Here is a 27,008-nt window from a genome sequence, read left to right as displayed (position 1 = left end):
ATCATGCATAATGATGACGGTGATGAGGCGACGCGCTGCGAGGCAACTCAACTCAACTCAAGTCGACTTGCCTAAAAATAAAACATGAAATGGCCGAAATGGCTGCAGTGAAAATTAACTGACAATGCGGCGTATACTTAATGCGCCCGGTGCCCAGCTACTGATAATTGCGCCTTCAAGTGTTTCTTTCGCCGACTGTCGGACGGCCTGACAACTTGCACATGCTCACAGCCGTGGTCGTGGATGTGGTCCCTTGTCCCTCTGCCCACCTCTCCTCTGGATGCCACCTTGGGCCCCCAGTCTCACCTTGTAATTTGAGCCGAAAATTTGTTGGAAAAAGGAAGCACTTATATCCAACTAGTCAGTCAGTCATCCATCCATCCACGTTTGGCCCATCAATCCGGGCAAGTGAGTCTGTGGCGCTAGCTGGCACCAGATTAGATCGCACTGAGAGGCACTGAGAGAAATATATCAGAAGTAGCTTAAAAAATATTAATATTAATCACATATGTATCTTAAAGAAGCGAACTTCGTAAGAAAGACAGAGGAATATGAAAACCAAGTCTAGTATAAAGCCATGCATATAACAAAAGATAACTCAACTTTAAGACACTAAACAAACACTTGAATATTATTATTGTTATTATACATTACTATTATTAATTTGAAGCCTAATTATTAATACTTTTAAACAGCCACACAAGCTTGTTCTAAACTTTAAGAGACTATTATTATCAAACTGCTTACAAACGAATTGTGTTTTTCGGATGGCCAAATTTTTCCTTGTGTTGCTGGAACGATTCTATATTCGATATATCTACATAAAGGCAGTCTGTTCCCAGGGAAGATCGGAAAGACTTTTGAGCCCATAATGACGATGATGTGGTGCATTTGTGTGAGTGACAGTGACGCGTCAGTTTTTCATCTCGCTGCATTTTCGGTGAGAGGTTGTGGATTCGGTTGTGCTGGATGTGAATGTGGATGCACCGTGTGTTTGCCCACAGCATTGGATATTTTCATAAGGCAGCTAAGTAAACCACTCAAGTAGGACATGGCAAGGCCGGACATGTCATCGCTGGCGCCATCCGCCGACGCCATCGGCTCGGTTGTGGGTTCTGGGCTCTCCGTCCTCGGATCTCGGTGCTCAGTTCCCAGTTCAGTTGGGCTGGAGTGAGTGAGAGGCTACCACTGGCACTGCCACTGCCACTGGCAGCGATCTTGGATGTTGTTCTTTCCCCTCGGACTTGACTTGGCTTTCGCCCGACTCCGACTCTTGTGGCTGTTTACACAGAAACTGATATTTTATTTCAAAATATCAACAGACATCGGGGAACACAATGGCAACAGCGGGAGCAACATTAGCAGCAGATGAATAGTTGGGAGTATCAGCCCGTGGAAAGGAAATGTTCCCCACCCCTTGCAGTTTTTCCACTTTCTACCGACTGTTTACCCAGCAGTCTGTGTTTTTTCCGAAGGAAAGAACCACATGATAGCCAACAAAGTTAGCTATGTAATGTGCAGGACATTCAGACATTTATATCCTTGCTTATTGATTTTTCAGGCAGAAGCGTTTTCTGCGCATAGAAACGTTGATTTAAACGAAAATTAGTAATTTTAGTAGGGTAATCAATAAACTTCCCAACATTACACTTATGAATGACCAAAAATTAATATATTTGAAATATTCATATACATTTCGCTTTTGAGTAGCTGGTAAGGATATCCATAAAGTGGTATCACCATTCATTTTGAAAATAATGAATACAGAAATTCATATAAATATAATCATACTATAATATTTAGTTTTTAAGACCTTTCCACTCAGATTTGAATCCCATCTTATATCTCGAAAGAAAGAACGCATTTTTGTATAATGATTCAAATTCTTAACTGTTCATTCGGTTTTATTGCAATCTAATTGTATACGTAAGCTCTATGATTTGCATACTTAAACTCTATTTACAAATACGTACACACACACAAAATTAGAATGAAAACGTCTCGAATTCAATTTCAGTTTTTGGGGCCACTGGGACCGCCATCTGTATTATTAGCTCTAAATCTGTATCTCAGTTTCCATCCGGCTTAAATGGCTATCTTTGAAGAGTGAGTGTGCGACGCTTGCGATTTGCTGCTGCTGGATAACGGTATAGGTATAGGTATAGGTATAGGTAAAGGTATGGTAATTATGGGCCATGATATAGGAAACAGTTCCGGATCGAATATTGCTCGAACTCCGCCGCTGGGATGCGCTTAACTACGGGCTAACTTAGAAGTACAATTGAAACAATCTGAATAGCTGGGCCTTAGTGCTTCGGAGCTTGTGAGGATTGGGATTTGGGATTTGGGATTTGGGCTTGGGGTTGTCGGGTTAGTCTGGGTGGGGTTACAGGTGGACACCTCAGACCCGCTGATATCATGTGATCTCGGGAGCACTGTGCTTCAGCTCCGGCGACGTGGAGAAGGGCCGATGCAGCATCAGTTGGCCACTGTGATGGTAGCCGGTGGTGGTGGGCTCATGGTGTTGGGTGCCACCTCCTCCTCCGCCGGATGCCGCCGCCGCCACTGCCGTGGAGTTGAGCTTCTCCGGCGAGTTGATCCTCAGCTTCGGCGGCGGATGCGGTGGTCCATGACCACCTGGAACGCACTCCACACTGTAGGCAGCCGCGTAGGCCGGATGATGCAGTGGCGGTCCGCCGGATGCCCCGTTCAGTGCCAGCGACTGCGGCAGCTGCGGATGCGGACGCAGGACAATCGGCTGGATGGGGAACTGCTGCGACATCTCCTTCAGGTTGCTGAAGCTCTGCAGGTAACAGCCGGCGCTGAACAGACTGGTGGCCGCGTCCAGCTTGAAGGGTGGCAGGCAGCCCGGACCGGTCAGCGGTCCACCGGGTCCTGCGCCCGCCCCGCCCCCGTAGCCCGCCGGCAGTTGGGGCGGCGTGTGGGTGGGCGAGGCCAGCGGCAGGGGCAGCGAGAGGGGCAGTGGCAGCGATCCGCTCAGATCCCGCGGCTTGTCGTCGTCCACGCTCAGGCTCTCCTCGCGGTCGTTGGCGCCGTTGGAGGTGCTGCCCGGACTGTGCTGCAGCTGCAGGCTGCTCGGCACCGGCGAGTGGGTGCCCAGCGAGATGTCCGAGTCGGAGCTGTCCGAGGGCGTGGGCGAGGCAGCTCCGTCCGCCCGCCGGCTGCGACAGCCCATTCCCGAGCTGTTCTGGCTATGCTGGATGCTGCAAATAGGCGGAAACGGAGGGAATGTGTTAATAATCTATATAAATCATTTCTATATCTTTATACTCTATTTAAAATATTATTTATTTAATAATTATTAATAAATAATATTAGGACGTTTTAACATATGATGGCCATCTATAGCTTGACCTTATTTATTGTGTTAGCAATGGTCTTGGAATGGGTAAATTCCACATTAAACATCCAGATAATTGTAAATTATTGGAAAACATAAAATAAAGTAAATGGAATGTTTCAAATCTTGTTGCTTTTACTAGTAAACAAATATATTACAAGCATATTAATCATTATAGGGTCAGTATTTCAACATTTTCTGGTCAGACCTTTTATCTGGCCTGTTAGGGCTATTTTGGATTAAATTTATAGTGTTTAAATGTTTAACTTTAGCTAAAAGCCGTAGCTGATCGAATGCTGACAGAATTTGAAAGGTTCCCTAGGCCCTTCCCTACGCCATTCTCTCCGCCCGATGAAGACATCAAGGCATCGGCATCGGGATCGTCGGCATCGTTAATTAGTTGATGCTGGACAGTTGCAGTGGCCGCGGCTAAACGCCCATTAAGGCGGCCCATTTGTCGTTGCCCTCCAGGAGCAACGGGGTGCTCGAAGGAGCAGGGGGCAGCACATAAATCTGACACAACTTTCACACATGCTTAAGATAAATCGTCTGTGGCCAAAACAAAAGACGCGCCATCTGAGCAGAAGATGACTTGATTAGCCGCCATGGATTTAACACCGGCAGCGGGCAGGAGATCCCAGCCTGACCAGCAATGGGCGGAGGAGCATTCTCATATACATCATCATTTGCCATCACGCCATGACTCCTGCAATGTCATAATTATCGGTTAGGATTCGCTCAACTTGCTGCAATTTGTTCCCCTTCTGGCTGCCCCCGAGATCCTGCAGCGGCTCGTGTTGTGTGATTAATGGTGCTCCAACGGCATGGGCACTCCGGTTGCGGGAGCAGGGACACCACCACCATCACCACCACCACCAGCGCGACTCAGTTGGAGCTGCGAAATGTATCTGCGGCTACCTTTCTGGGCCCTTTGTCTCGGAGGGAGCAGTAAATCGTTTAGTTGCCTAATGTGCCAACTTGATGGATCACTCACAGTCCGATGAATTGCTGGCCAAGAGATCGGGACTACCCGCTGCTGGGATACACCTCAAAGAAGGCCCTTCCGATTAGAAAGGTTTTTTCGGCTCGTTTTTTGTGTTCTCAGCTATTGGATTTGGGTGCTCGTAATTGGAACCTAACTATGGGAACTTGGACATATACATATCTGTGTGTGGTGGGTCTGGGAGGTGAAACTCTAGAAGTAGCCCATGAAAACCTTTAAGGGAGGAGCTTAGAGTCTCCTAACTTTTTACTTGGATTTACCCGAACAACATGGTCTTTCGATGAGAAAGGTATTTGATTCTCTTTTCCCGAATGTTTCGGTTATATGATATGGTTAATTGAAGTTGTAAGACAGTGGATTAAGATTTTCTAGATGGGTACCAGAGATAAAATTATTAAATAGAGCAACGGGATTACTTGATTGTCGAAACCATGTCTCATGAATATAATATAATCAAAATATAAAAAAAAAATTATATTTATATAGTCGACTCCCATAGGGAAGGTAACTTATGCCACCTCAATCTGAAATAATAATCTTAAAAGGTTTGGTTATTATACTTCTCAGAAATGGTAATTGGAGCCCGTAGTATAGTTTTGGATCGATGAAATGAAATCTTAAGCCAAAGCCCACGATGCTGGAATCCTTGCGAGAGCTTCTGGTAGCCAGATTTTTGGCACGGGCGACTCAAGGCCATTTTCACGCACGAATGGAGCGACTGGAGTTGCTGGGACTTGGCACGCTCGGCTTGAGCCCAGAAATCGAAAACTTGGATGCACGAATATGATATACATTTTCCACACAATTGACTAGGCAGCGAGAGGTTTACGGCGAAGGAGAAGCCCAGGGACAAGGACAAGGGCAAGGACAAGGGCAAAGGGTTCAGTGAAATCGGATACCCTGTGGCACCTAACCTAACCGAAGTGACACGTATGTAATTACCCGCCTGGACATGGCCAGTCGGAGGAGCTGGCTGTGCGGCGGAGTAACCCGAGATGCATTGAAATGCTCCTTAATCGGCTCATGTCAGAAGATGGGGATTCCGATTCGACTCGATTCAATTCGATTCGAGTCGAGTCGATCCGAGTCGAGCTGAAACCCATTCAGGCTGCAAAGAATGCCAGCGGAGTAACACGATCCGCTAGGCCAACAAAAGATGCCCGGTCTTAAAGATGTGGCTTAAGGACCGAAAAGCAGCTAGCATGGAATAGATGGGAAAATCAATGAACCTGCAGGTAACACAGAGTCAATAGCGCGACAAAATCAGACGGAAAATTGCAGCGCGCAGCTCGAGTATTTTTCCAATAATTGTGTCAATTCAAATTGAATGCCGTAAATTGTGTAAATATTTGGACAGGCGCGAGCAGTTAGCAGTTGGCAATAAGAGCAGTCCGCAGTCCCAAGGGTTCCTAAATGCAATCAACATTTATTTTATATTTATTCCCCTTCTCCCGCCACGGAGATCTGTTGACAAACGGGATTTAAATTTGCTCGCATTTGAATATTTCACTTTCAACCCTTGGAGCGGAGTGCCCTGTTCCGCCGCCTGTCCGCTTATTTGTCGAGCCTCTTTCACTTGTCAAGTGAACAAAGGCCACATCCGGTGATGCTGCCTGCCCAAACATCCAACCAGCCAGCCATCCAATCATCCAGCCATCCTATCCAATCCAACTGGCCAGCCGTCGATGAAGAGTCATCCGCCTGCCGATGATGATGACTCGAAGCTGACTTCTTATTAATTTCTTTAATACACTTTCTATGCGGCATTGAAGTGTCCGACATTGAAGCTTCGCTTCCATTCAGCTCATTCTGGCAGTTCAGATACGACTACACAGAGAGAAATGTGTTTTGCTTTGATAAATATTTGTATTGATACCCATTTAAGCTGGAGGCTGCTCAACATATGACTACCATGTTGCCATGTATCATAAATGGCACAAGATTCTCTCTGTGTAACTTCTGGGTAACTCCAGCTTCTGCTCCCATTGGAGAGCTGATTGTATATTTTTCTCACAAGCCACCGAAAACGGTAGTTGGTGTTGTGCAAACAGCGTCGAGTGGTCCGAGTTCAGCTCCCTCGGATCGCGTGGAGCTGGGCATGGGCACGGATGGTATGGATGGTATGGGTACTTATGGAGCTCGAGAGCCCTGTCCGAGCGCTCGGACAAGTGGGCCCTCCGATTCGGATATTGACAATGGTTGGGGTTGGAGTTGGAGTTGGGGATGGGGATGGGAATATCAGCTTCTGCATCTTCCTTTCTTCATTAGAATTCGAGAGAGGCTGGGAATCGATGGATGAAGAAAACCTCTTCAAGTTTGGTCCCTGTTCATCGTACGATATGTGCTGTCCCCAAGTGCGTGTTTGTTGATTTGATTGATAATTGACATTTACAACATATTTGCTGGGTGCTCAACTTTATTACACTTTGCCCGCAACCCGAATTTTGTTGGCTGAACGATTCGATTTCGTGTTCTGGACAAATCGCTCGCTCAACGACGCCCACTGTGCTCCTAATTTGGCCAGCGCTTCTGGGCTCGAGATGCTTGGATGGATGGATGGATGGATAGCTGGTTGCATGTGGGCGAATCTCATCTTATATCCATCTCCAGTGGCTGTCCACGAGCCACGCATTTCGCTCGCCGGGTAATTCACGCAATAAAACCATCGGCGCGAGGCGGATTCGCTGGATTGAATGGATTCACTTTATTCACTTGATTCGGGGGCTCCGCTTGGCCAAGAGTCTAGTCGTATCGCTGTCGTGCATCTTCGAGTGGCAATTGTAATTGATCAAAATCAAGTCTCGAGCCGGGGTTTCGGCTTAATGAATTTGCACAATATGCTAGAAGCTTCTCGTTTTGTTTTCTCCAATGATTTGTGAAATCTTTTGTGACTCAGCCATTAATCGAATCTTCTAAATCCATTCAACTAGCCATGACAGTATCATTAACATTAACATTCGAAATTGATGTTTTACAACTTAGGATGTGTTATTAAAGCTTTCATAATAGGTTTCTAGTAACGAAAGTATCAAAAGCACGATCTAGGTAGATGTTTGCATTTATGTATTATAATCGAGAAAATTGTAGAATTCTTCTCAAACAAAGTCAGTTATAACTGAATCAATATCCAGTTTTAGTAATGCCAGATTAATTACGTTCCCATCCGCTCCTCAATGGGCATTGCACGCCTCGAGGGTTCCGCTGAATCAGACAAATGGTGATGACTGGGGCATCTGTGAGGTACGGCAGGCCATTCAGATGCCTGCCCAGAATTCCTGTATAATGCGCGGCAATCTTGATTTTGAATATCTTGCAACTGCAACTGCACTGCACTCCACTTGCAATGGCCACTTGGTGGTTGGAGGCATCAGAGCATGACAAGTCAGCAGCGCCAAGTTTCCGCCGTAACGACTCAAGTCGAGTGGAGTCGATCAATCTCCGATGTCTTAATTACTCAATTCGGGAGCGGGAAACGCGCCGAGCCGCCGCCTTTCTCCGCGTAGCCTTTCTAATAGAGTGGATTGCATCGGAGCTGTGCATTTGATTGATTTACCATCTCGTCCGGAGCAGCAAACAGCCGTTTGACATCGCGACTCCTTCTGCCTTCACGATCTCGTTTCCCAGCTCCAGCTGCCACTTCCATGCTCTTCCTAGGGGCGCTTCTGTTCTGGCCAAGAGTTGGCTTTCTTTAACCAGAGATACTAATACTTAATGTATCTTAGTTAAGGTAGCAGATACTTTGTAAGGAGGATCAAGGGATACAGTTCATGAATTGCTTACTACTCTTTCAAATGGAAGTAAAGCTATTAATGAATAATGATTTAAATGTTTGTGCCATCACACTTATTAAATAGCCTTCCTTGGATGAAAAGTATCTGAGCAAGGGTGTGCAAAGATTCGGTTAGGAAACTCATCCTGCCGCTCGCGATTCCGACTTGTCCGCCTGTCGCATACGGTTCGCACAAGTGCAGTAGCAAAAATGTTAACAATTTTTCAGCGCACAATGCTTGAACAGTCAGCGCCTGGTGGTTGGGGTCTGGTTTGGGTCGGGTTGTCGGTTAGAATGGGTCTGGAAGCCCCTCTCCGCTGCTGCCCCCGGAGGCCGCGTTGAGGACGCCCCTGTCTGCCGCCTGGCGCTGTCGATGTCTTGTCTGGCCGTCGCTTATGAACGGCTTTTAATTTCATATTTTTTATATGGCCATACTTGGTGTTTCGTATCGCCAGTGCGCCTTTTTGTCTCATCTCGGGGGCTTTTGCTGTGCCGCCGCTGCTTAATAACACGATGACTACACGAAACCGCGAAGCCAAAAACTCGAACCTCGAATTCGAGTTGGGATCCGCGGATCTGGGGATCTGGGGATCGGCGGATCTGCGGATGGAGTTGTAATGGCCGCGTATCCGTGGCTGCTGCCGCTTTACAAGCGAAATAATCGCCATCATTTTAACTAATGACCCGCTCGCATCTGGTTTTTATTCGTATTTGTATACTACTTATTTTATTTTGTTTGGCGGCGATGCCATATGATGCTTGGCGCTTTGTGCAGATTCATTCAATTTGAGACGAGACCGCTGCCGAAGCTGCTCCTAACTTAATAAACACGGCTCTTTGGATGGGATCTCGGAGCTGTGGGGCTGCCAGGTTTCCGAGGAATGCCAAATGTTGTCTCGATTTCTTTTACTTTTCCTTTTCCCTCTTTGCTCTTTTTGTGAGCAGGTAGAACTTGAAATATTTGCGCATCTGCAGGAGCAGCCAAACACTTGAGTGGACTACGATTTCGACTCCAGATCTGCGACTCCAGTCCAGTCCAGTGCAGCTCCGACTCCGAATCCGGATTTCTTGCAGTGTCATTCCACTTAACTTGCCTTCTTTCACTTCGAGCGGATCTTCTTCATTTCAACTTCGCGCGAATTGGTCGAGTTTTAACTTCTCCTGCCCATTTTCGCAAGCGGTTGCACCTTTCCAGCTGAAGCATGAGCTGCGTTTACACTGTCATCATCGTCATGAACCATCGCTATCATGATCGTCATCTCTGTTCGTTGTCTCCTTCACCATTATGACCAGGCCAAGATCCATACCCATACCCATACCCAAGCCCAAGCCCAAACCCATCGTCATCGTCGGCGGTCAGTTTAATGTGGCCAAAAAGCGACGACCGCAACAAACAGCAGAAATCGAGAACGCTTCACTGGGTGCCGCCACCGCTGCCGCAGATCGGCACGGATCAATGAAATGGAAACGCTCCTGTGCGACCCCCCCACGGCATCCAACTCGTCCACCTCACCCACTGCACCCACTCTCCGGAGGATGATATCCGCTTACCCGGCCCCGATCGGGTTACCAGCCCATCCAGGCCGCAGACCCCAGACCCCAGACCCGTCTAACTCCCAACTCCTATGGCTAATTGAGGCGGTCGATGGTCGATAACTTACCGATTCTTGGCCGCAGCAGCCCGATCCCGCTGGCGTCGGTTCTTGAACCAGTTGCCCACTTGCGTGGGATTCAGGCCGGTGGCCTTGGCCAGCTCCCGCTTCTTGGTGGGATTGGGGTAGGGATCCTGTAGGTACCATTCGCGCAGTAGGCTCCGCGTGCGCTCCTTGAAGCAGTGCGTCTTCTGCTCGCCGTCCCAGATCGTCGGCGGCAGGGGGAACTTCTTTCGCACCCGATACTTGTCCACGGGACCTGCAAGTTTCAATTGCAATTGGATTAGTCACAATATTGTTTAATATTTAGTTATGTTTGAACAAAAGCGAAATGCTTTTCATGCTGAAAAACCTATGCAAACATTAGCTTTCTGAAATTTTCATTAGGACGTTTAAAACTCATCGCACTAAAAACAATTGCTTTGATTGCTTCAATGTATTTAAAACCTATAAATTACATTTAGAATATAAAAATTAAATTTATAAGCGGCTTATTTCTACATCAAATATTTGTATACTGATTATTCAATTGATTTCAAGTTTTTTTCTTAAGGAATCGATTTGACGTGTGCCTAATATATATATTCAAATATAATTGTGTTGGTTAATTTGTTGCTTGGATTGTTAATGTCATCGTAAAATATCAAATAAGTAAGTAATAAGTAAGTAATAGTTATGAAAAATATTTCTAAAACTGGTTTGAACATCTTAAAGTAAAAGCTATTAGTGTAAGTTCCTGAATATGTTATTACATAACACATTAAGCACTGAAAAACCGGTCTATAACCAATGCATTTGAGATATTAGCTAAATATATAAAACTTGTTCAAAAACTTCGTATTGATGTTTAGCGATGACGTTCAAAGTATCAAATTTTAAAAAAGCTCTGTTCGAGTCATTTAATTGAGTTAATAATACAATTAGAATAGAAATAATCGGTTAATCCTTCTTATTACTAAAATCGGATTTTCTAAAAAAAAGTTTGTTATTTACTCGACTGTTTTTCAGTGCATTTGTAATAAGTAATATATGTAATCAATATGCATAATATAAACATTTGGCGGTGTTTTAGTAAACAGATGAGGCTTAGGACTTAAACTTGTATTTCTAAGTTTGTGTGTTGAAACTCCTTCATAAGTTTTTCAGCATTTCATCATAGCATCTAGCTTGGAAGTGAATGCCTTACTCACCCAGTGATCGACCGCGCAGCTTCTCGGCCTCAATGTAGTGGGCCTCCAGCCACATGGCCTGCAGTTTGCCGTAGGACGCCTTAGTAAACTTATGATTCTCTATTATTGCATAAAGTTCCCTGAAAAGAGAGCCAGATCGAGGTGGTCCAGTTAGAGTTTTGTATCCGGAGTCGAGCTTTAAGTTAATGTGCTGAATTTGCCATCCCGATTTCAACCCCATCAACCCCTGGGTCCTTTGGACTATTGGGACACTTGGGACTTCCCGCTGCGAAAGCCATCCCCGCCGATGAATTTCTACACCCCTCAACGCTCGACGGGCGTCCATATGTATTTTGAAACAATTTCATAAGCATTTATTGTCGTCACTGGTGCTGACAGCTCGGTTGAGTACGTCAAATGGTTTTAATTGGAAGTCGTTTATTTACCAAGTCAAAGCAATCAAATCACTTGCATAGCATCGCCAGATCCGTAAGAGTATATGCACGAACAGGCCATATATGTACTGTATCTGGACATTGATTGATTATACTCGAATTACACGGCCGTGTGCTCGAGCTGCAGTCAGATGAGATGCAAAACCTGATGCAACCGTTTATAGTTGTGATTGCTTGAGCCGATCGGATAATTGTCGATATCGATTGCCAGGGGACCTGTTTTGTCCACTTTGAGATACGGCAAATGGCTGACTCGTCTAGGCGAAGATCACAAGGCTAAGTCTATCTCGGAGATACCACGGGTAAGCTAATCTTTCGCCATCGTTTGCGAGGGCTTATTGCGAAATTCCCCATTCGAGCGAATTGTTTCCGGTTGTCTTAGAAGCCCCCGTGAAATGTGAGAACTTAGAATGTCGTGGCGACGGAAGCCGAAACCCCGATCCTGGCGTGGAACCTATTGTTCGGTCGGTGTTTTATTAATCAAGCCTGCTCCACTTGGCTTTGGGCAGCAGCGAGTTCTTTAATTAGTAAATTAATGCCATTGTTTATTAATTTAGCGGCTCATTGTGCCCTCATTAAGCTGTCGCTGTGCAAAACTATCGGATGTCGGGGTTAATCAGGACAGGAGGCTGGGACTCTGGCTGGCTGGTTTTCTGGTTTTTTGGTTTTTTGGTTTTCTGATCTTCTGAGAGAGTGTCATTCGAGCAGGGGGCTTTTGTGTGTTGTGTTGTGTGTTCCTACCTGAAGTTGCCCACATGGTAGGCGACCACTGCGCGGGCACGGAGCACCGCCTCGCAGTTGAGGATCTCGTGCATGTTGGGCAGGGCCACCGGCAGGCTCCAGAGGAAGCGGGCCAACCGCTCGATGTCGCCGGAGTCCTCGAGCGTCTTGCACACGATCTCCACCTGGGCGGCGGAGAAGGCCAGCGTTGGAACGGCCAGGATGGGGCTGGGTGCTATAATCTGGTGGTGCGTGGGCGAGAAGCTCTCTGAGGGCGGCTGTTTGCCCTCCGTCGGTCCAACGGCCATTTTATTCGTTGAATCCACTGTGAACAAATTGGCATACTATTCTCCACCGGAACGAAGCAATCTTGCTGGGCACTACACTGGTTTAGTCACTAATTCAATTCCTTGGCTGTTTCTCGTTTTTTATGTTTTTTTGATGTGATCACTAGCACTTGGGTTGCTCGATACGACTCGGTTCAGTCCGCCACGATAGGGTTATACGGATTGGATCGGGGTTAGCACTTTGCACGCGCGATCGAGGGCATCTGGCCGTCTGGATGTGTGAGGTGGCCACCGGTTCGACTGGCGTACGAATCCAAATGATTGCCAATGAGCCAGCTCATGAATGCGATACCCGTGCCCGGTCCACGAACGGAGCGCAACTGCTGCTCCACATCGAGGCGATAAAGGGGGCCTTTGGCAATGGATATAACCGATGCGGTTCGGTGTGGTGCGATACGATCCAGCGAGCGAGAGAGCGACCAACCAAACGGCCAACCGAGCGCGCAAAAAATACGTCAAATAATGGTCTTGTAACTGAGCTGCCCACTAGGCGACGGGAACGGCACAGAAGCTATACACGCTATACACGCTATCGAGGCTATAGAAGCTATGGCAATGGAGCTCAATCGGCAGAGGCAGCAGCAGCGGCAGTAGCGGCAGTAGCAGCACAACAATGACGCGCCACAGATACAGATACTCTGGCTGGCGGCTCGGCTCGGCTCTCCGGCTGCCACTGCTACTGCTTGCCAGCTGCAGACACGGATACAGATAAAGATACAGCTACAGATACAGATACAGCTGCGGACACAGATACGGGCCGAGATATGGAAACAGAAACGAGTTGGCACCAATACCAGGCCACAACCAGTTTGCCGCAAACACAGATGCAGATACGCGAACAGATGCGGATACGGATACTACGACGCACCACCATACCATGGGCACCACTACCACGGGGTGGGCGTGGTTCTCACTGCTCGCTGCCGTACGGACGTCTCGCTCTGGCACACGGCCATCCAATGGCGCCGCTCTCGACAGCCGTCTCCCTTCCTCCTTTATGCGGTGGTGGCATCGCCTTCATGGGTCTCGTTTAAATGAATCGTACATAAGAGTCGCACACACACACTGCTGCACAGCAACTAATACTGTTGCAGTTCCAGTTCCAGGATAACAACGGCTCGTTGAATAGGGGTTACGAACGTTGTGGCGGCAGTGGTAGGGCTGGGTGCCGCCACCGAGGGGGTGAGCTGCAGGCACGCCAGCTCAGATATTGATAAAGAAATCAAATAAAACAACCCGGCAGAACGCAGCAGTCGGGCAGCCGAACACAGCCGCACAGTGGGGCGAGATCAGCCGGATTATGTTTATTTGCCGTGGAAAATTGGAGGGTCTTTATTTACAAAAGATATTCTGTCAAGTCATCCTGGGATACTATACATTGATCACAAACACGTTACAAGTTGGAAGAAAGAATGGCCAGAGTTAAGATCACACGGTTATATGAATGTTTTTCTATATATCAAGTTGTTTATACACAAGCACTTCAGTATATGCCTTATAGATTTTTTTTTAAAACGCTTTCTTTTGTATTTGTATATTTGAATAAGTTAGTTCTTATACGCTTAATTCGCTTATTTGTTAATAACATAACTTTAAAGGAGTAGCACATACGCAAACAAGTCACAAATTAAATGAAATAACTTAGTTGAAACTTAGAACCGCTTTTCATTGATTTCGCATCACGGTAAGTGAAGCATATTGTATAAGTGTAGCAAAATGTTTGACACCATGTGGTCTGGCAACCTCTGCCGTCGCTCCTTCCTCCGCCCTCCTCCGCCCTCCTCTTCCCATGCCATTTCCCCCTTTCTGGAGACCCTACTCTCGCTCACTGTAAGCCATATCCTTGTGCCAGGACGAACCTCCAGCCCCCTCCCCTGCCATTTATATGCACATATATATGACCAAGGAGAAAATCACGTTTTCATTTTGGCAAAGGGAACTTTTGATTATGCCCGTCGATTGAGGCAAAATATTCACGAGCAAAAGTTTTTATTGTGGCGCTGTCAGTGGTGTTGGTTGTCGGGTCTTGGTGGTGCTTCATCATGCTCCGTGTTTGACAGGATCCGGAAATAGCCAGGAGGAGGAGGGGATGGCTGATGGCGGGGAGGCGGACGGTGTTCGGCGGGGACAGGGCACACGCTAATGTATCGTTCGCGCTTTTGTCCGGAGTGTTAACAGATTAGTTGTTTACATGCCACAAGTAAATGAGTTTTCCAAAAGTGTAGCCGCGGGCTTCAAACGTACCGCCACCCCATGAGACAGCCCACCACCCCCCAGCCACCCTCACCTATACAACCAATGTAAAACCTCATGCACACATACTTACACACACACATACATATATGTATGCATGTACAGCGTGAAAACACAAGCACACGAACATCGCCATTGCTGCCTCGCTCTCGCTGTCTCTTTCCCTCCCCTACCCAATCCCCACCACCTCCTCACCCAACCTCGTTAAATCTGAACGATGACTTTTTGAGTAGTTGGTTGAACATTTTGGACAATTGCATTACGTGAACGACAAACGCTGCGTATGGCTGTGAATGGGTGAGTGACGTCGGCCACACAGATACGTTCATGCTCAGATACGGATACAGATACATTCGCAACATGATACAGCCTGGCAGATGCTGGATGATAGCGCACGCTCTGCTCCAGCTCCAGCTGCAGCTCCCACATGGCCACATTATGTGCTGCCACGGCCGATGTCCTCTGAAAACGCTCATTATGGTATCGATCACCTTTCATGCGCCACAATTGAGGATGGAGTAAGAGATACAATCGCATCATGGCCAAGCCGCTGCAGATACATGATGAAATGCTAATGTAATACCGAAAGGGCCGCGGGGCACCGTTCTGGAGCAGCGATATAAGTTCGAAACAAGGAAGTAGAAGGAATACAGCTGTTTAAGACATAATAGGAATATTTAGGAATATATATTAAAGAAATGTGTTTTAAAGCCACTTTCGCAAGACCACAAAACTCAAAACGAAATTATTGTAACTTTATTGTAAATCATTAGAAAAACATGCTTGAATCCATTTTAAATAGGATCAGAAATATCAAAATTACGTAATAACTTCCAAAATAAATTCCAAAAATGAAAGGAATTTATTCTTTTTAATTAAATAAAAGATAGGTAAGGGAATTTTCAAATACAGGACTGCATTTCGATGTTTTATGAACGGCCAATAAACTTTTGAGTGATTTTCGAAGGGAGAAGGTCGCTCGGAGTAGCTCATGTTTCCAATTTGGGGATCAATCAGTTGAACAAACATCTTCGCATCAGTGCGCCCCAGCTATTCACATCTTCTCTCTTCTGAAGGCCAGAAAGCAATTGGAATCCCATTTGAATTGCCTAACGAAGCGAGGATTTTCGTTCACTTGGGGGTTCACTTGGAGCACGCCGTATAATGTCATATTGTTGACAATTTCGCTTGCGGTGCTAATCAAAATATCCAACTCCGGGAGGATGAGCAACTTCCCCGTGGTGAGTGAGTGGGTGAGTGAGTGAGTGACTCCGGCTAACTGTGTCACTGGCGCAATCAAATCACACGCCCAGTGGTCCATTAAATGACAAAATTTGCGCACCAAGGCGCCAGGAGAGCCGTTGAAAGTGCGGTGGTGTAATTAGGCCAAATACGCATACCGTTAGGGCCGCTCGAATTCGCTTTGCGAAAACAATTAAAAGGCAATTAAAAGCCATTTCTGATGCGCGCTTGGCCAGGCTTTAAAGGCTTTCCCCACTCGCCACACACAAAAGGCAACCGCAAACAACAAAGGGACCACCGCACACGGCTGCCTCTCCAATGGGGAGCCCGCGGCCAGAAGGAAAATCTGAATCTCTATTATTGCAGTCTAGTGTGCTCCCTGCCCACATATGTATGCATGTTGGGGTTACGACGGGAACTGCCATCCGGCCAAAAATATAATCTAAATGTACTCGCCTTTTTAGTTTCGGGTTTTCCACCCTCGGGCGAGCGGAGCAAGTTTGGCCGCCCTTTGTCTGCGTCTCAATTTGTTTAAGATAATTTAATCTGATTGCATGTACCTGAATATTTAATATTTATATTCGTGCAGCGGCGGAAGGACGAGGGTTGTTGCGAGGCATATTCAAAGGGCATTAGGCGAAAGTAACACCTCGATGTCAATCATTTTTTATTGTATTTCAATTTTAATAGGCGCTCCCATGGCGTCGTTTATTTTTCGCCTCAACTGACCCAAGCACTGGATTGTAATGCAATTACGAGGACCCCACACGGGGCGGCACAGGATCCCTGAAAAATGGGACCCCAATTCAATTTGGACCATTTTCCTTTGTGACTTTGGCCAGGAGTTCGTTAACCTAGCCCGAAGGTTGCGAAACATTTGCCAGAAATACCATGCGAAGGCATAACAACAAGCTGGGTAATTAAAGGGTTTTGTCGTCGAAAATATTTAATATTTTAATTTATACGAAATTCAATAAATCGAGAAATACTCGTGAGGCGGAGGCGCAGAATTCGCGGGCTCAGTGATTGAAAACGAGGATGAAATAACTTCATAAGCAAGTGGCGACTGGCGATTGGCAAGGTGGGATGAAGGGATGGAAGGGTCAGGAGGTGGCTCCGATGATGAAAGATCGGCGCTGTGGCAAGGTATTCCTTTAATTTACATCGTTCTTCTTGTTTGGCTCCATCTACAGCTCCAGCTCCTGCTCCAGCTCCTGTTCCTGTTCCTCCAGACGCGCCGGCGTTTAGAGTGGACTCTTTCGAGTAGTCGCAGGTCCAAGTCAAAGTCACAGTCACATTTTTATTCCCCAGGACTCATCGACTTCCGAAGGTATATCGTGTTCTTGGGGGTTTTCTTTAAATAAATGTTTATAATAAATAATTTAAAAATATAAGTGTTTGATCTAATATATTCAGTTGAAAATGATATAACCCTTTAATATATCATATATTTCAATTCAGATAGTATGATAAAAAGGAATGATTAAAATAAAAAATTTAAAAAATTTAATTTTCGATCTAGTATATTCGGTTGACAATGATATAACCCTTTAATATATCATATATTTCTATTTAGATAGTTTTCAAAGACTACTAAATTTAACAATCATGAATTAATCAATGTACCATCTGTTACACTGTTACCATTTCAAATTACTCATATCCTTCAATATAATGATGATTATTTAATGTTATAATATTATAGTATTTATTTAATATTATAATATTGAAAGATAATATTAAAGATTGATATGCTTCATTGCGATCTATCCCAAGTTATTTGATATTTTATTTCAACGACCTCAATAATAAAGGGTAGTTAATAGTCGCTACACCCCGCTGCATCCCTCGTGATCAACTCGCTCCTGGTGCGATTGGGCTGCATTCCATAGTCATAAGGCCGCCGGCGGCTGCGTCGGCCCCAAGAAATATCTTTGGGCATTAGGTTGCGCAGGAATGCCAGCGATTCGAGGCAAATGTATTGAGCTGCATTTAATAATTATGATGGGGACGTGGTCGCAAACCGAGCCGATCTGGCTTTACTTTTCGGCTGTTCTGTTCTGGCCTGGTCTGTTCTGTTCTGTTCTGTTCTGTTCCGCCTAATGGATATGTCAAGGAGCGCGGTGACTGTCGAGCGGCTCAGTGTCATCTGCTCGCCCATCGGAATCAGGAGCAGTAAAAAGGAGCAGAGCAGGAGCATGTGGCCGCGGCTACTGTTTGGCCAGCACTGCGCATATTAATCAACGCACCTCTCAGGTGAGCGACGCAGACTCCCGTGCGGCGAGGAGCTGGCGGGGAACGAGCATCCTCCTCATCATCGCCATCCCATCGTCAAGTGATACGCGGCACGGAACATGCGTGAAATCTTCTTGTTCTCCCGAACAAGATTAAGCCAAACCAGGAGCGCAGCTAAGGGGGCTGGCAATATATTAAAGTGCCAGTAAATGTGGTTCATTATATTATAATGCTAAGGGAATTAAAGAACTATGTGGAAAGAATTGGAATAGTTTTAGTTATAATATAAATAAATATAAATATTAGCTCGAAACCTCAAAAAGATATTAGAAAAGATACAAATATGGAACTACGGATACCTTTCACAATTGTGCTGTATTATAAAGTTTCTAAGGAATGAGAGTCTTTCTCCTTTTCATTCTCTTACTATAAAACTCTAAACTTCTTATAGAGGTTATCTTAACCCCCCTTAACCACGCCTCTGTTGGCCAAGTGTGTGTGTACCTGTGCAGATTGTCTTTTTTGCGACAGTTCCACCAGTCGTGCCACTTTTGATATTGCCATTGCCACGCAAAAAGTGTGAAATTGTCGGACTACTGGAGGAGCAGCCACCAATTGGGACTTGGAGTGCGACTCCGGATCGGACGGTTAGCCTGGTGGTTTAATTAAGTCATTAACACCAGGGTCTGTCAGTAGTCGGTGGAGAAACTCAGCTTGGATGCTCCCTCTCTCCCACTGCCGTCCGATACCTCGCTCATTGTCCTTGTGGACAATATCGAATTTGCCATATTTGGTCAAAATAATCGGGCCCAAAATGGTCTGTGGAAGCGATACTGCTGCCCATAAATATATCTAAATTATGCATTCGAGCCTCGGCTACTGGGGAGAAAGGGGGAAACGCAAGGGGAGTGAGGGCTCTATCGAATCAACCTGGGAGCACATTCATCAATGCGTTTGACATTTCGCTGCCATGAGAATCGGAATCGAAATCGGGGTTGTCTAACAAGCGCTAAGTGGATAATTACGGCGATAGCTGACTGCCAGCTCGGATTGTCTTAATCGGTGCTAAAAAGCATCATTATACCGTGCATACTCCAAGTAATCACCACTAATGATCGATGCTCTGGTTTTGCATCTGCCCGTCGATCGTTGCGAAGAAAGGGGATTGAGTACAGTGAAAGCTACTTGGGTTAACTAGCTCTTTAACTGTATCTACAAATTTTGCGAGTTTTGTATTAAAATACCATATTTGGTATTTTGTATCTTGTTCTAAATCTATGATCTGGGAACAGTAATTTCATCCTGACCCCTATTTAAAAATCTAGTTATTATAAACATGAAGCTACTATATTTAGTATAAAGTCTTAGAATTGTCCCAAGATTCAAGGTATGAACTCCTTAATGGGCCTTGAAATGTGAATGCTATAGCCTAGTTCACCTGAGCGGGTATTGACTGTACAGCGGCAAAGAAGCGCGCACAATTATAAACTAGCCGTTGACGAGCTAGAGGTGGAGTGTCAATTAATGATCCCTCCTCGTCCCAGTCCGCTCCTCATCTCCATCTGCATTCCCACTCCGATTACCATTCCCCCTCTACTTCCCCCCTTCCCCGCTCCAACAGTGGCGCACAAAGGAAACGTCAAACAGCGCGTCAAATGCGCAATGAGCTTAATTCGATGCGCCTGCGCACCACTTACCGCCCGATCTTCCCGTCCCGTTCCCACGCGCAGTGCTGCCATCTCGCTCCGTCAATTGCCGTTGATTGCCTTTGTTTTTCGAGTAATTCCCTGTCCCATTCCCCCATCCGGCTCGGGGGACCAAGATGGAGATAGCGGGTCTCTTGACTCTCTCGCTCCGCTTAATTGAACGGGAACGCTTTGTTGACATTACCGTACTTGGCACCCCTCCAACCCCCCACCCTCCTTCCCATGAAGGGGACTTCACGTGAAATTATAAATTGTCGAAACGCCCACCCAACGGAGCCGCCTTTGTTTTTTGGCAAGAGGGAGCGATCACCTCCGAGTGTCCGAAGTCCATTGTTCTTGGCCACCCCGCTCATTAGGAGTGCCGAGTTGTGAATGGAGTCGAAATGGAACTGTGCCACACAGCCGCTGCCGCTGTCGGGCTATTAATTAGATAAGTATCTCGTGGAATTGCCCATTTTCAAATAGTCGGCGAGCATTCGCGTAATTAGATTTGCTTTTCACAACATTTACGTTGGGCGCGGCCAAGTCGAGTGGACGGCGTGGCTTCAAGTCGAGTGGAGGTGGGGATGGCTGAGCCAAGTGTTGGCCAGGTCAAAACAGATATCCCAGAGATGGAAGCGTGAGAATGTAGCTCGATATTACAGGTATAGGCAATATTAAACTTCGTTTCCTTCTTTGATTGCTGCATCAACAACGTTTCTGTCCCCAGAGGTTTATCATCGTGGGTATAGATTGTACTTAACTTTTCCAACTTAAGAAATTATTTAAGGGTTAAGTTACATATTAAAATACCTGTAAATGAAACTTGTGTACAATCAACTAACATTGTGCCACCAAAATGAGATTTTTAGAATACAGCCAATAATCAATAAAATTGGCTATTCAATCAGTTGTACAGTTCGATTTGCGATAACTGGCAAATCCGATCAGACTTATGTAGTTCCATATAAAAATAATTAGTAAGAATAGAATACATAGAACACCTCAAAACTTAACTCACGCCCATTTTAACTTAAGGGATTAGTCATTTCCTTTTTTTTTTTTTTTTTTTGAGATTTAGCTGACAAACTGTTTATTAAAACCCTAACGCTGAGCCATTTGAAGTAAATTTGCTTATAATTATAGAATTATAATTCTTAAGAACGTACGGGTAACAGGATATGTCGTGTCTCACGGGGCTCACGACTAGCACGCATCTCACGAGCGATCACGCAGCCACCTCTAGAGCCCACGGGTCTGTGGCCCGTTGATTGCATTTGGCGGCAGCGACTCAACTAACTTGGGCGATTAATCATCGCCGACCCGGGTCCGACTCCCCACTCCGCACAGTCCGCAGTCTTGAGTTCGGGCAGAGGCTACTGACCATGTGTAAGTGCCGCCTTGCGGTTTGTCGCAATTTATGAGGTGATAATTATTCATCGCGAGCCGCAGAACTGTCATAATATTGTAATTAACATTGGGCCAGCAATGAAATTAAACGCATTTGATTGCATTTGCCGTAGTCCCCGCCGTGGACAGCAACTTTCTCCGCCGACAGGCCGGGATTAGGGCAACTGGATCCGGGCCGGTCCAGACCAGGATGGTTTCCTTATTGACTCCAAATCCGAAACGGAAATGAGGCAAAGCCGCAGATGCGGAGGAGTCCAAGTCAATCGATTGATAACATCGTCCTGCTAGAAATGGAAAAAACTGAAATGGAAGAGCGTGGACAAAAAAGGACAACAAATCAAATTCCAAAGCCGTAAACTAATCACGAAGAAGGATGTGGGCAAAGGCAGTAAAATGAGAGCAAGCCGAGTCCACAATCAAAGTCAGAAAATCTCTGGCCATTTGAGAAGAGGCTAAGTATTCCATAAGGAGATTTGTGGATGCAGGCGGCTTAGAAATGGAAATGAAACAGCAAAAGGCGTTCTAACCAGCTGCTTAGGATTTAGAAGTCCATCGATAAGGTGTACCTGTATATGCATACCCTTATCGCCTATGAATAAATCAGATGACTAGTATAATTTGATCATAATGAGAACCTTATCATCAACAGAACATACTTAATATAACTAGAACTGTATTTCGGAGGTTCAAAAAGATCGTACTAGTGAAAAGATATCCCAGTTTGATCACATGTACGTAGTACATTATACAGATTAAATATTATATCTTATTTAAAGTATCTGTACACCATTTCGTGATATTTCGAATTCAAGCTAGTTTTAAACGTTTCACTAGAAGACTTCCTATCACCGCGAGGATTATCATAATAAGCTTTGTTAATTCATACAAATATGGTAACATAATTCCCTCCCTCCGGAGGATCCAACCCCTAACAAGTGATTAGTGTGCCACCCCAAAGGTCGGACTATGTAAATTGACTCATCGGCTGCAGTCGTCGGTGGGATCCGACTGGTTTCAGATTATGCCAAATGCTGTAATTCGAACTCGTAAGGCAACCAACTGCCTTGGCGTGGCAGGGGCACACATAGGGCAATTCTTGCGCCACCTTATTTCTATTTTCCAGATTTGTCCGCCTTGAATGGAATACGTGGTATTGTGCCGTGTGCTTTGTGTTTGGACGTCAGGCATGGCTCTGCTAATGGCATAATGTACCTTCCCCTCCCTTCCCTTCCCATGGCACAACAGTAACTGATTTTTTAATTTCATTATGGCGCACAATAGGCGTTTCGCCTGTGACCCGTTGGGCAGGATCCGAAGGCAGGCAGGGATCTGGGCTCTGGATGGGAGGGAGGCGAATGGCAATTGTTGCCATTTAATGTGGCCATCCAGGCTGCCATTACATTGCCATCCGAAGGGCGTGAGCCTGTCCCCCGGAATATGCCATTCCATTCCACATGTACTCGTATATAATGTGCGCAATTTCAATTTATTGTATGGCAAAGTTTGAACTGGGCAGGGTCTTTTGCGGAGTGTTGCGCTAACACGGCTTTTGTGGCATTTCGGCTTCTGTTGCCACTCGATTCGGGGTGGTTCGCTGCCCAAAGTGGGCGGCGGCGTGGAGTGGGAGTGGTTTCTAACACCCCGGAGACGCCATTTCCAAAAGAAAACATTACGAATTCACTGGCCAGGGACGTAGTTGGCTTTTGCGAAGGGGCATGTTCAGGAGTCAAGCAGTTTCTATTAATTAAAGAAATGGATTAAAAAAGAATTAAATATTAATCAGTTGGAAAAGTAATACACAATTATTCTTAATTTGTTGTATCTTTCTGTAATAAATCTCATACAATGACAGCCCTATTAAAACCCCTCGATCCAAAGTATCTCCACTTCAGCTGCTGCACTATTGCTTCCGAAAAGTTGACCCCCTTCACAGTTGCTCCACCGCCTCTCCCTGGCACTCGTACTACCCACTTCCCAACCCCATCCCACAGACGCCTCTTTTCACAATTGCAATCAGCTCACGTACTGGATGTGCTACAAAATGACTTCCATGCCATGTAACTGGCTGCTCTGCGGATGGGTCGAACAGATGGACCGGGACGACGCCCCTTCTGGCTTCCTTTGAATTGGGCTTGAAGTGGGAACTGGGTCCAACTCTCGCCCTCCGTGCCGAGCTCGAGCTCGAGCTCCCGGTCCTCGGTGGCCAGTGAACATGTTGGAAATCACATAATGTGTCATTTAATAATCAAGCTCAATATTGACAGCGACACAGCACAACAATGCGATGTGGCAACGGCGACGGGGGCAAAAAGTAGTACAACAATCCCGCCATTAGGCATAAATTCATTTGCGTTTGTCTGCGTCTGTACTCCGACTGGATTCGAGTGCTCGGCCCAGCTGCCGCCATTGGCACAACCGCACATCCATCCATATCCATGGGCACTCTCCGCATTCATATGCTTCCGCACCGCACCTCATCCCATCCCATCCCATTCCATCGCATCTCACATCACATCATCTCATCGCACATCATCCCATGGCATCGAATCGCATCTCATCTCATCTCATCTCGAGCGCTGTGTGCGAATCCCTGCGGCCGGCTCTTCCTGCTCGCTGGCTGGAAATGGAATAAAAAAGTTAAATAAACCTTAAATGAAAAATTCAACTCAATTGAATTCGTTAGCTGGAAATGTCGTTCTCCTTCTTACTTCATCGTCATTCCCTGCCACATTCCCGGCTCTGATGATGACGCTCTCGCTGATGATCACCATCCCATCAGCAGCGTCGTCAATGCCCATCAATGTCAAAGAGAGGGCTGGACTCGCCATTGTTGGTCGTGTCACCGGCAATGTCCTTCGCGCCGGGCAAATCGTATCGGAAGGATGTCATATGAAAAGGACTTTAAACACGCTCGGATAGTTCCGTTTAGGGCTTCAAAGGCTTTTAAGGACTCTTATTTTGGATAAACTATTATAGGCATGGTGTAATAGATTTGCTATAATTTGCTATAGATTTGCTTTGTAAGGCAGGAGCCTTTTAAAGGAATGAATATAGTAAATAAGTCAGGCTTGAACGGTTATATTATTAATAAAACTAAGTTTTTATCCAATTATAATAATTTTAAATTAAAATTAAGTTTTTGAATGCATTTTAAATACTTATCAAAAACACTTATGGATAATTTACTTTTGCTTTTTGAAGTATAAATATAATCGTTAATCGTAGAGTAGGGTTTACTAGATTCCTTGAAAGGTATGTAACAGACAGAAGGAGCGTTTTCGACTCTATAAAGTATATATATTCTTGATAAGGAGCAATAGCCGAGTTTTATGTGCTTTTATTATTCCTATTTTTCTAACAGTTTACATATTTAAAACGTGAAATATTTTTACATGTGAAAGTAAAGTTCGTTACTTAAATGAAAAAACAACATTAGAATAGTGACCAGCCAGCCATACGCAACGTGCAAAGTGTTAACACTATTTAAGCATTAAAAAAATGAAAATTCATGAGTTTAGGTTATTCTGATATTTTTAAATATTTTCAATAATAATATTTTTGTTCACCATTTAAGTTTTATTTGTTTTCATATTAAAAATTTACAGCACAATAATTATACTTATGTCTTACTTTAGCGTACAAAATTGTAAAAACTCATTTCAGTCAGCGTCACTACATTATTTTGTAAGTTCGTCTGCCCAAAAAGTGGACGCTAAACTTGGGGAAAGGGCTGCCTAAATTTGAATCTATTTTTTACTCTGCGAGGTGTTACATTTTGCATTTTATGAATTCAAATGTATTTCATGGGTCGTCCAAATGGGTTGACAGAGCACAGGTAGCACAGGTGAGTAAGTGGGAAGGTGGTGTGTTTCCTCGCACTAAGGGATAATAAGATACTCTTTGGTGCGGGGGGAGAGGTGCGGAGGGCGGGGGTGGTGCTGGCATGATGATCGCGACGATGATGACGGCGATGATATGGCAGAAAAGAGCGGGCCAGGCCAAGAGTTGAGTGCCGAATGCCAATGCCGGCGAGAAAGAGCGGCTGTCAGCGCGACGCGGTATCTACACGGCTACCGTGTGCGGGGGCGACTTCCATGCGGTCGTCCGTCGTCCGCCGACAAATTGCCATTTACACCACTTGCCAAGACAGCAGTTACAGCCGTGTGTGTGTGTGTGTGTGTGTGGGGAGGGGGGTGCAGGCAGCAACAACATAACAAGTGGCAAACGCACACAACCCCACTGGCGTGCTCACACAGATACTTTGTGCGCGTATATACACTTGCCTGGCAGCCCTCCGCCATACGGTTGTCTCGCTCGCACTGCAGCAGGGGCGTGGATGAGGTCTTACCACGCCCCCTTTGCCAATGGCAGCCGCACGGCGGTGGGAGGGAGACAGGGCGAGAGGGAGAGAGCGGTACATAGAATGTATCTCACAGATACATTTCGACATTGTTGCAGCAGCAGCGCAGCGGAGCAGAGGCAGCAGCGCCACCGAGTGCGGCAGAAGTAGCAGCTTTGAGTAGCTGCCGTTGACGTATTTTGAATAAATTTTAATTGAATTCGCACAATGAAACTGTTTACTTAACCTGCCACTTTGCCAGATGAGCTTCATCTGAGCGCCAATGCAAAGATACGGTTACAAGGCTGCCACACACACACGCAGTCCTGCGCTGCATATGCGTTGCACGGACTACGTGGGGACGAAGAGGAGGGGAGGAAGGAAGTGCGAGGGATGGGGTCCTGTGTGCTGAACGCACTCTTTGTTTTAATTACAGCAGCCGACGGATTCGGTTTGTTAGCTGCTGTTAAATCTGCAGGAAGGCAGCTGAAAGTTTGCAGAATAGAGATACTTCGAGCATCTAACCCAATTAGGCTCCTACTCAGAAGTGACTCAAAAAGCGCATGCTGTCGATAAGCCAACATCTTGGCTACTTATCGCCATAATTTATTATGGAATTATATTGAACATGTGTTGCCAGTTTATTTTCTTCATAAAATAACAGGAATTTCACAAAGCAGCTATTGAACAAGGATAAGGAGGACAAGGATAATAAATGACAATCCTATAAGAAGTATTTTATTTAATTTGTGTTCGCCACATATTAAATAATTTTCAGGGTATTTTAAAGTGGTGAGGTGAAATGCTGTTTGCTCAATTTGTTACCTCGTTTGGAGTCAATTCAGTCAAGTATGCAAATTTCTTTAACAGCAGTGTAAATTCTGATATTTTTTATTGTATTTTGGAACAAGCTACCTGCTGAAGAAGGTTATATTATTATTATTTTATAGTCGAATACTTTAAATCTGTCTTTATTAATAACATTATTGAATATATTTCTATATAAATTCATAAATAATTTCATTACGCATCATTACATTCAATACGATTTACAAATAACTAGGTTAGATGATGACACCGTTTCCAGCTCGCTAAGTATAATTCCCAGTACGTTAAGTACTCACCTTAACGCACTTACAGATGAAAAAATGGAAAATATTAAAAAAAAAAGCGAGTAAATGAGGAAAAGTGGAGGGCCGCAGCTCCTTTGTGGGCCGCTCAGCTTCCGGTTCACTTCGAATCACGTGTCAGGTAAATGTGGCGCACAACACTCCTTCATTAAGTTAATAACAGTTTTCCAAGTACAAAGTGAAATTGCGAAATTCCGCTTCACAATTTTTCAGCAACGCTTTCCCAGCCCCCTCCCCC

General features: G+C 45.5%; 1 protein-coding gene and 1 long non-coding RNA gene across 2 annotated transcripts; both read right to left on the bottom strand.

The window, feature by feature from the left end:
- Positions 1-1,877: 1,877 nt before the first annotated feature.
- On the bottom strand, positions 1,878-13,133 carry LOC6733477 (protein Optix). The gene is made up of 4 exons (XM_016167620.2): positions 12,151-13,133; positions 10,976-11,094; positions 9,795-10,044; positions 1,878-3,224 (listed from the first exon to the last, which is right to left on the bottom strand). Exons 1-4 carry the CDS (start codon positions 12,435-12,437, stop codon positions 2,417-2,419), a joined length of 1,464 nt encoding a protein of 487 aa, XP_016026433.2. The 5' UTR covers positions 12,438-13,133; the 3' UTR covers positions 1,878-2,416.
- A 7,773-nt stretch (positions 13,134-20,906) lies between these two features.
- LOC120284415 lies at positions 20,907-25,567 on the bottom strand. The gene is made up of 3 exons (XR_005543656.2): positions 24,010-25,567; positions 23,328-23,918; positions 20,907-23,038 (listed from the first exon to the last, which is right to left on the bottom strand). It is a non-coding gene; the product is annotated as an uncharacterized LOC120284415 (long non-coding RNA).
- Between the last annotated feature and the right edge of the window lie 1,441 nt (positions 25,568-27,008).

Source organism: Drosophila simulans, chromosome 2R, assembly GCF_016746395.2.
Source record: "Drosophila simulans strain w501 chromosome 2R, Prin_Dsim_3.1, whole genome shotgun sequence".
Classification (NCBI taxonomy): Eukaryota; Metazoa; Arthropoda; class Insecta; order Diptera; family Drosophilidae; genus Drosophila; species Drosophila simulans.
This window is presented reverse-complemented; position numbering and strand designations above follow the sequence as displayed.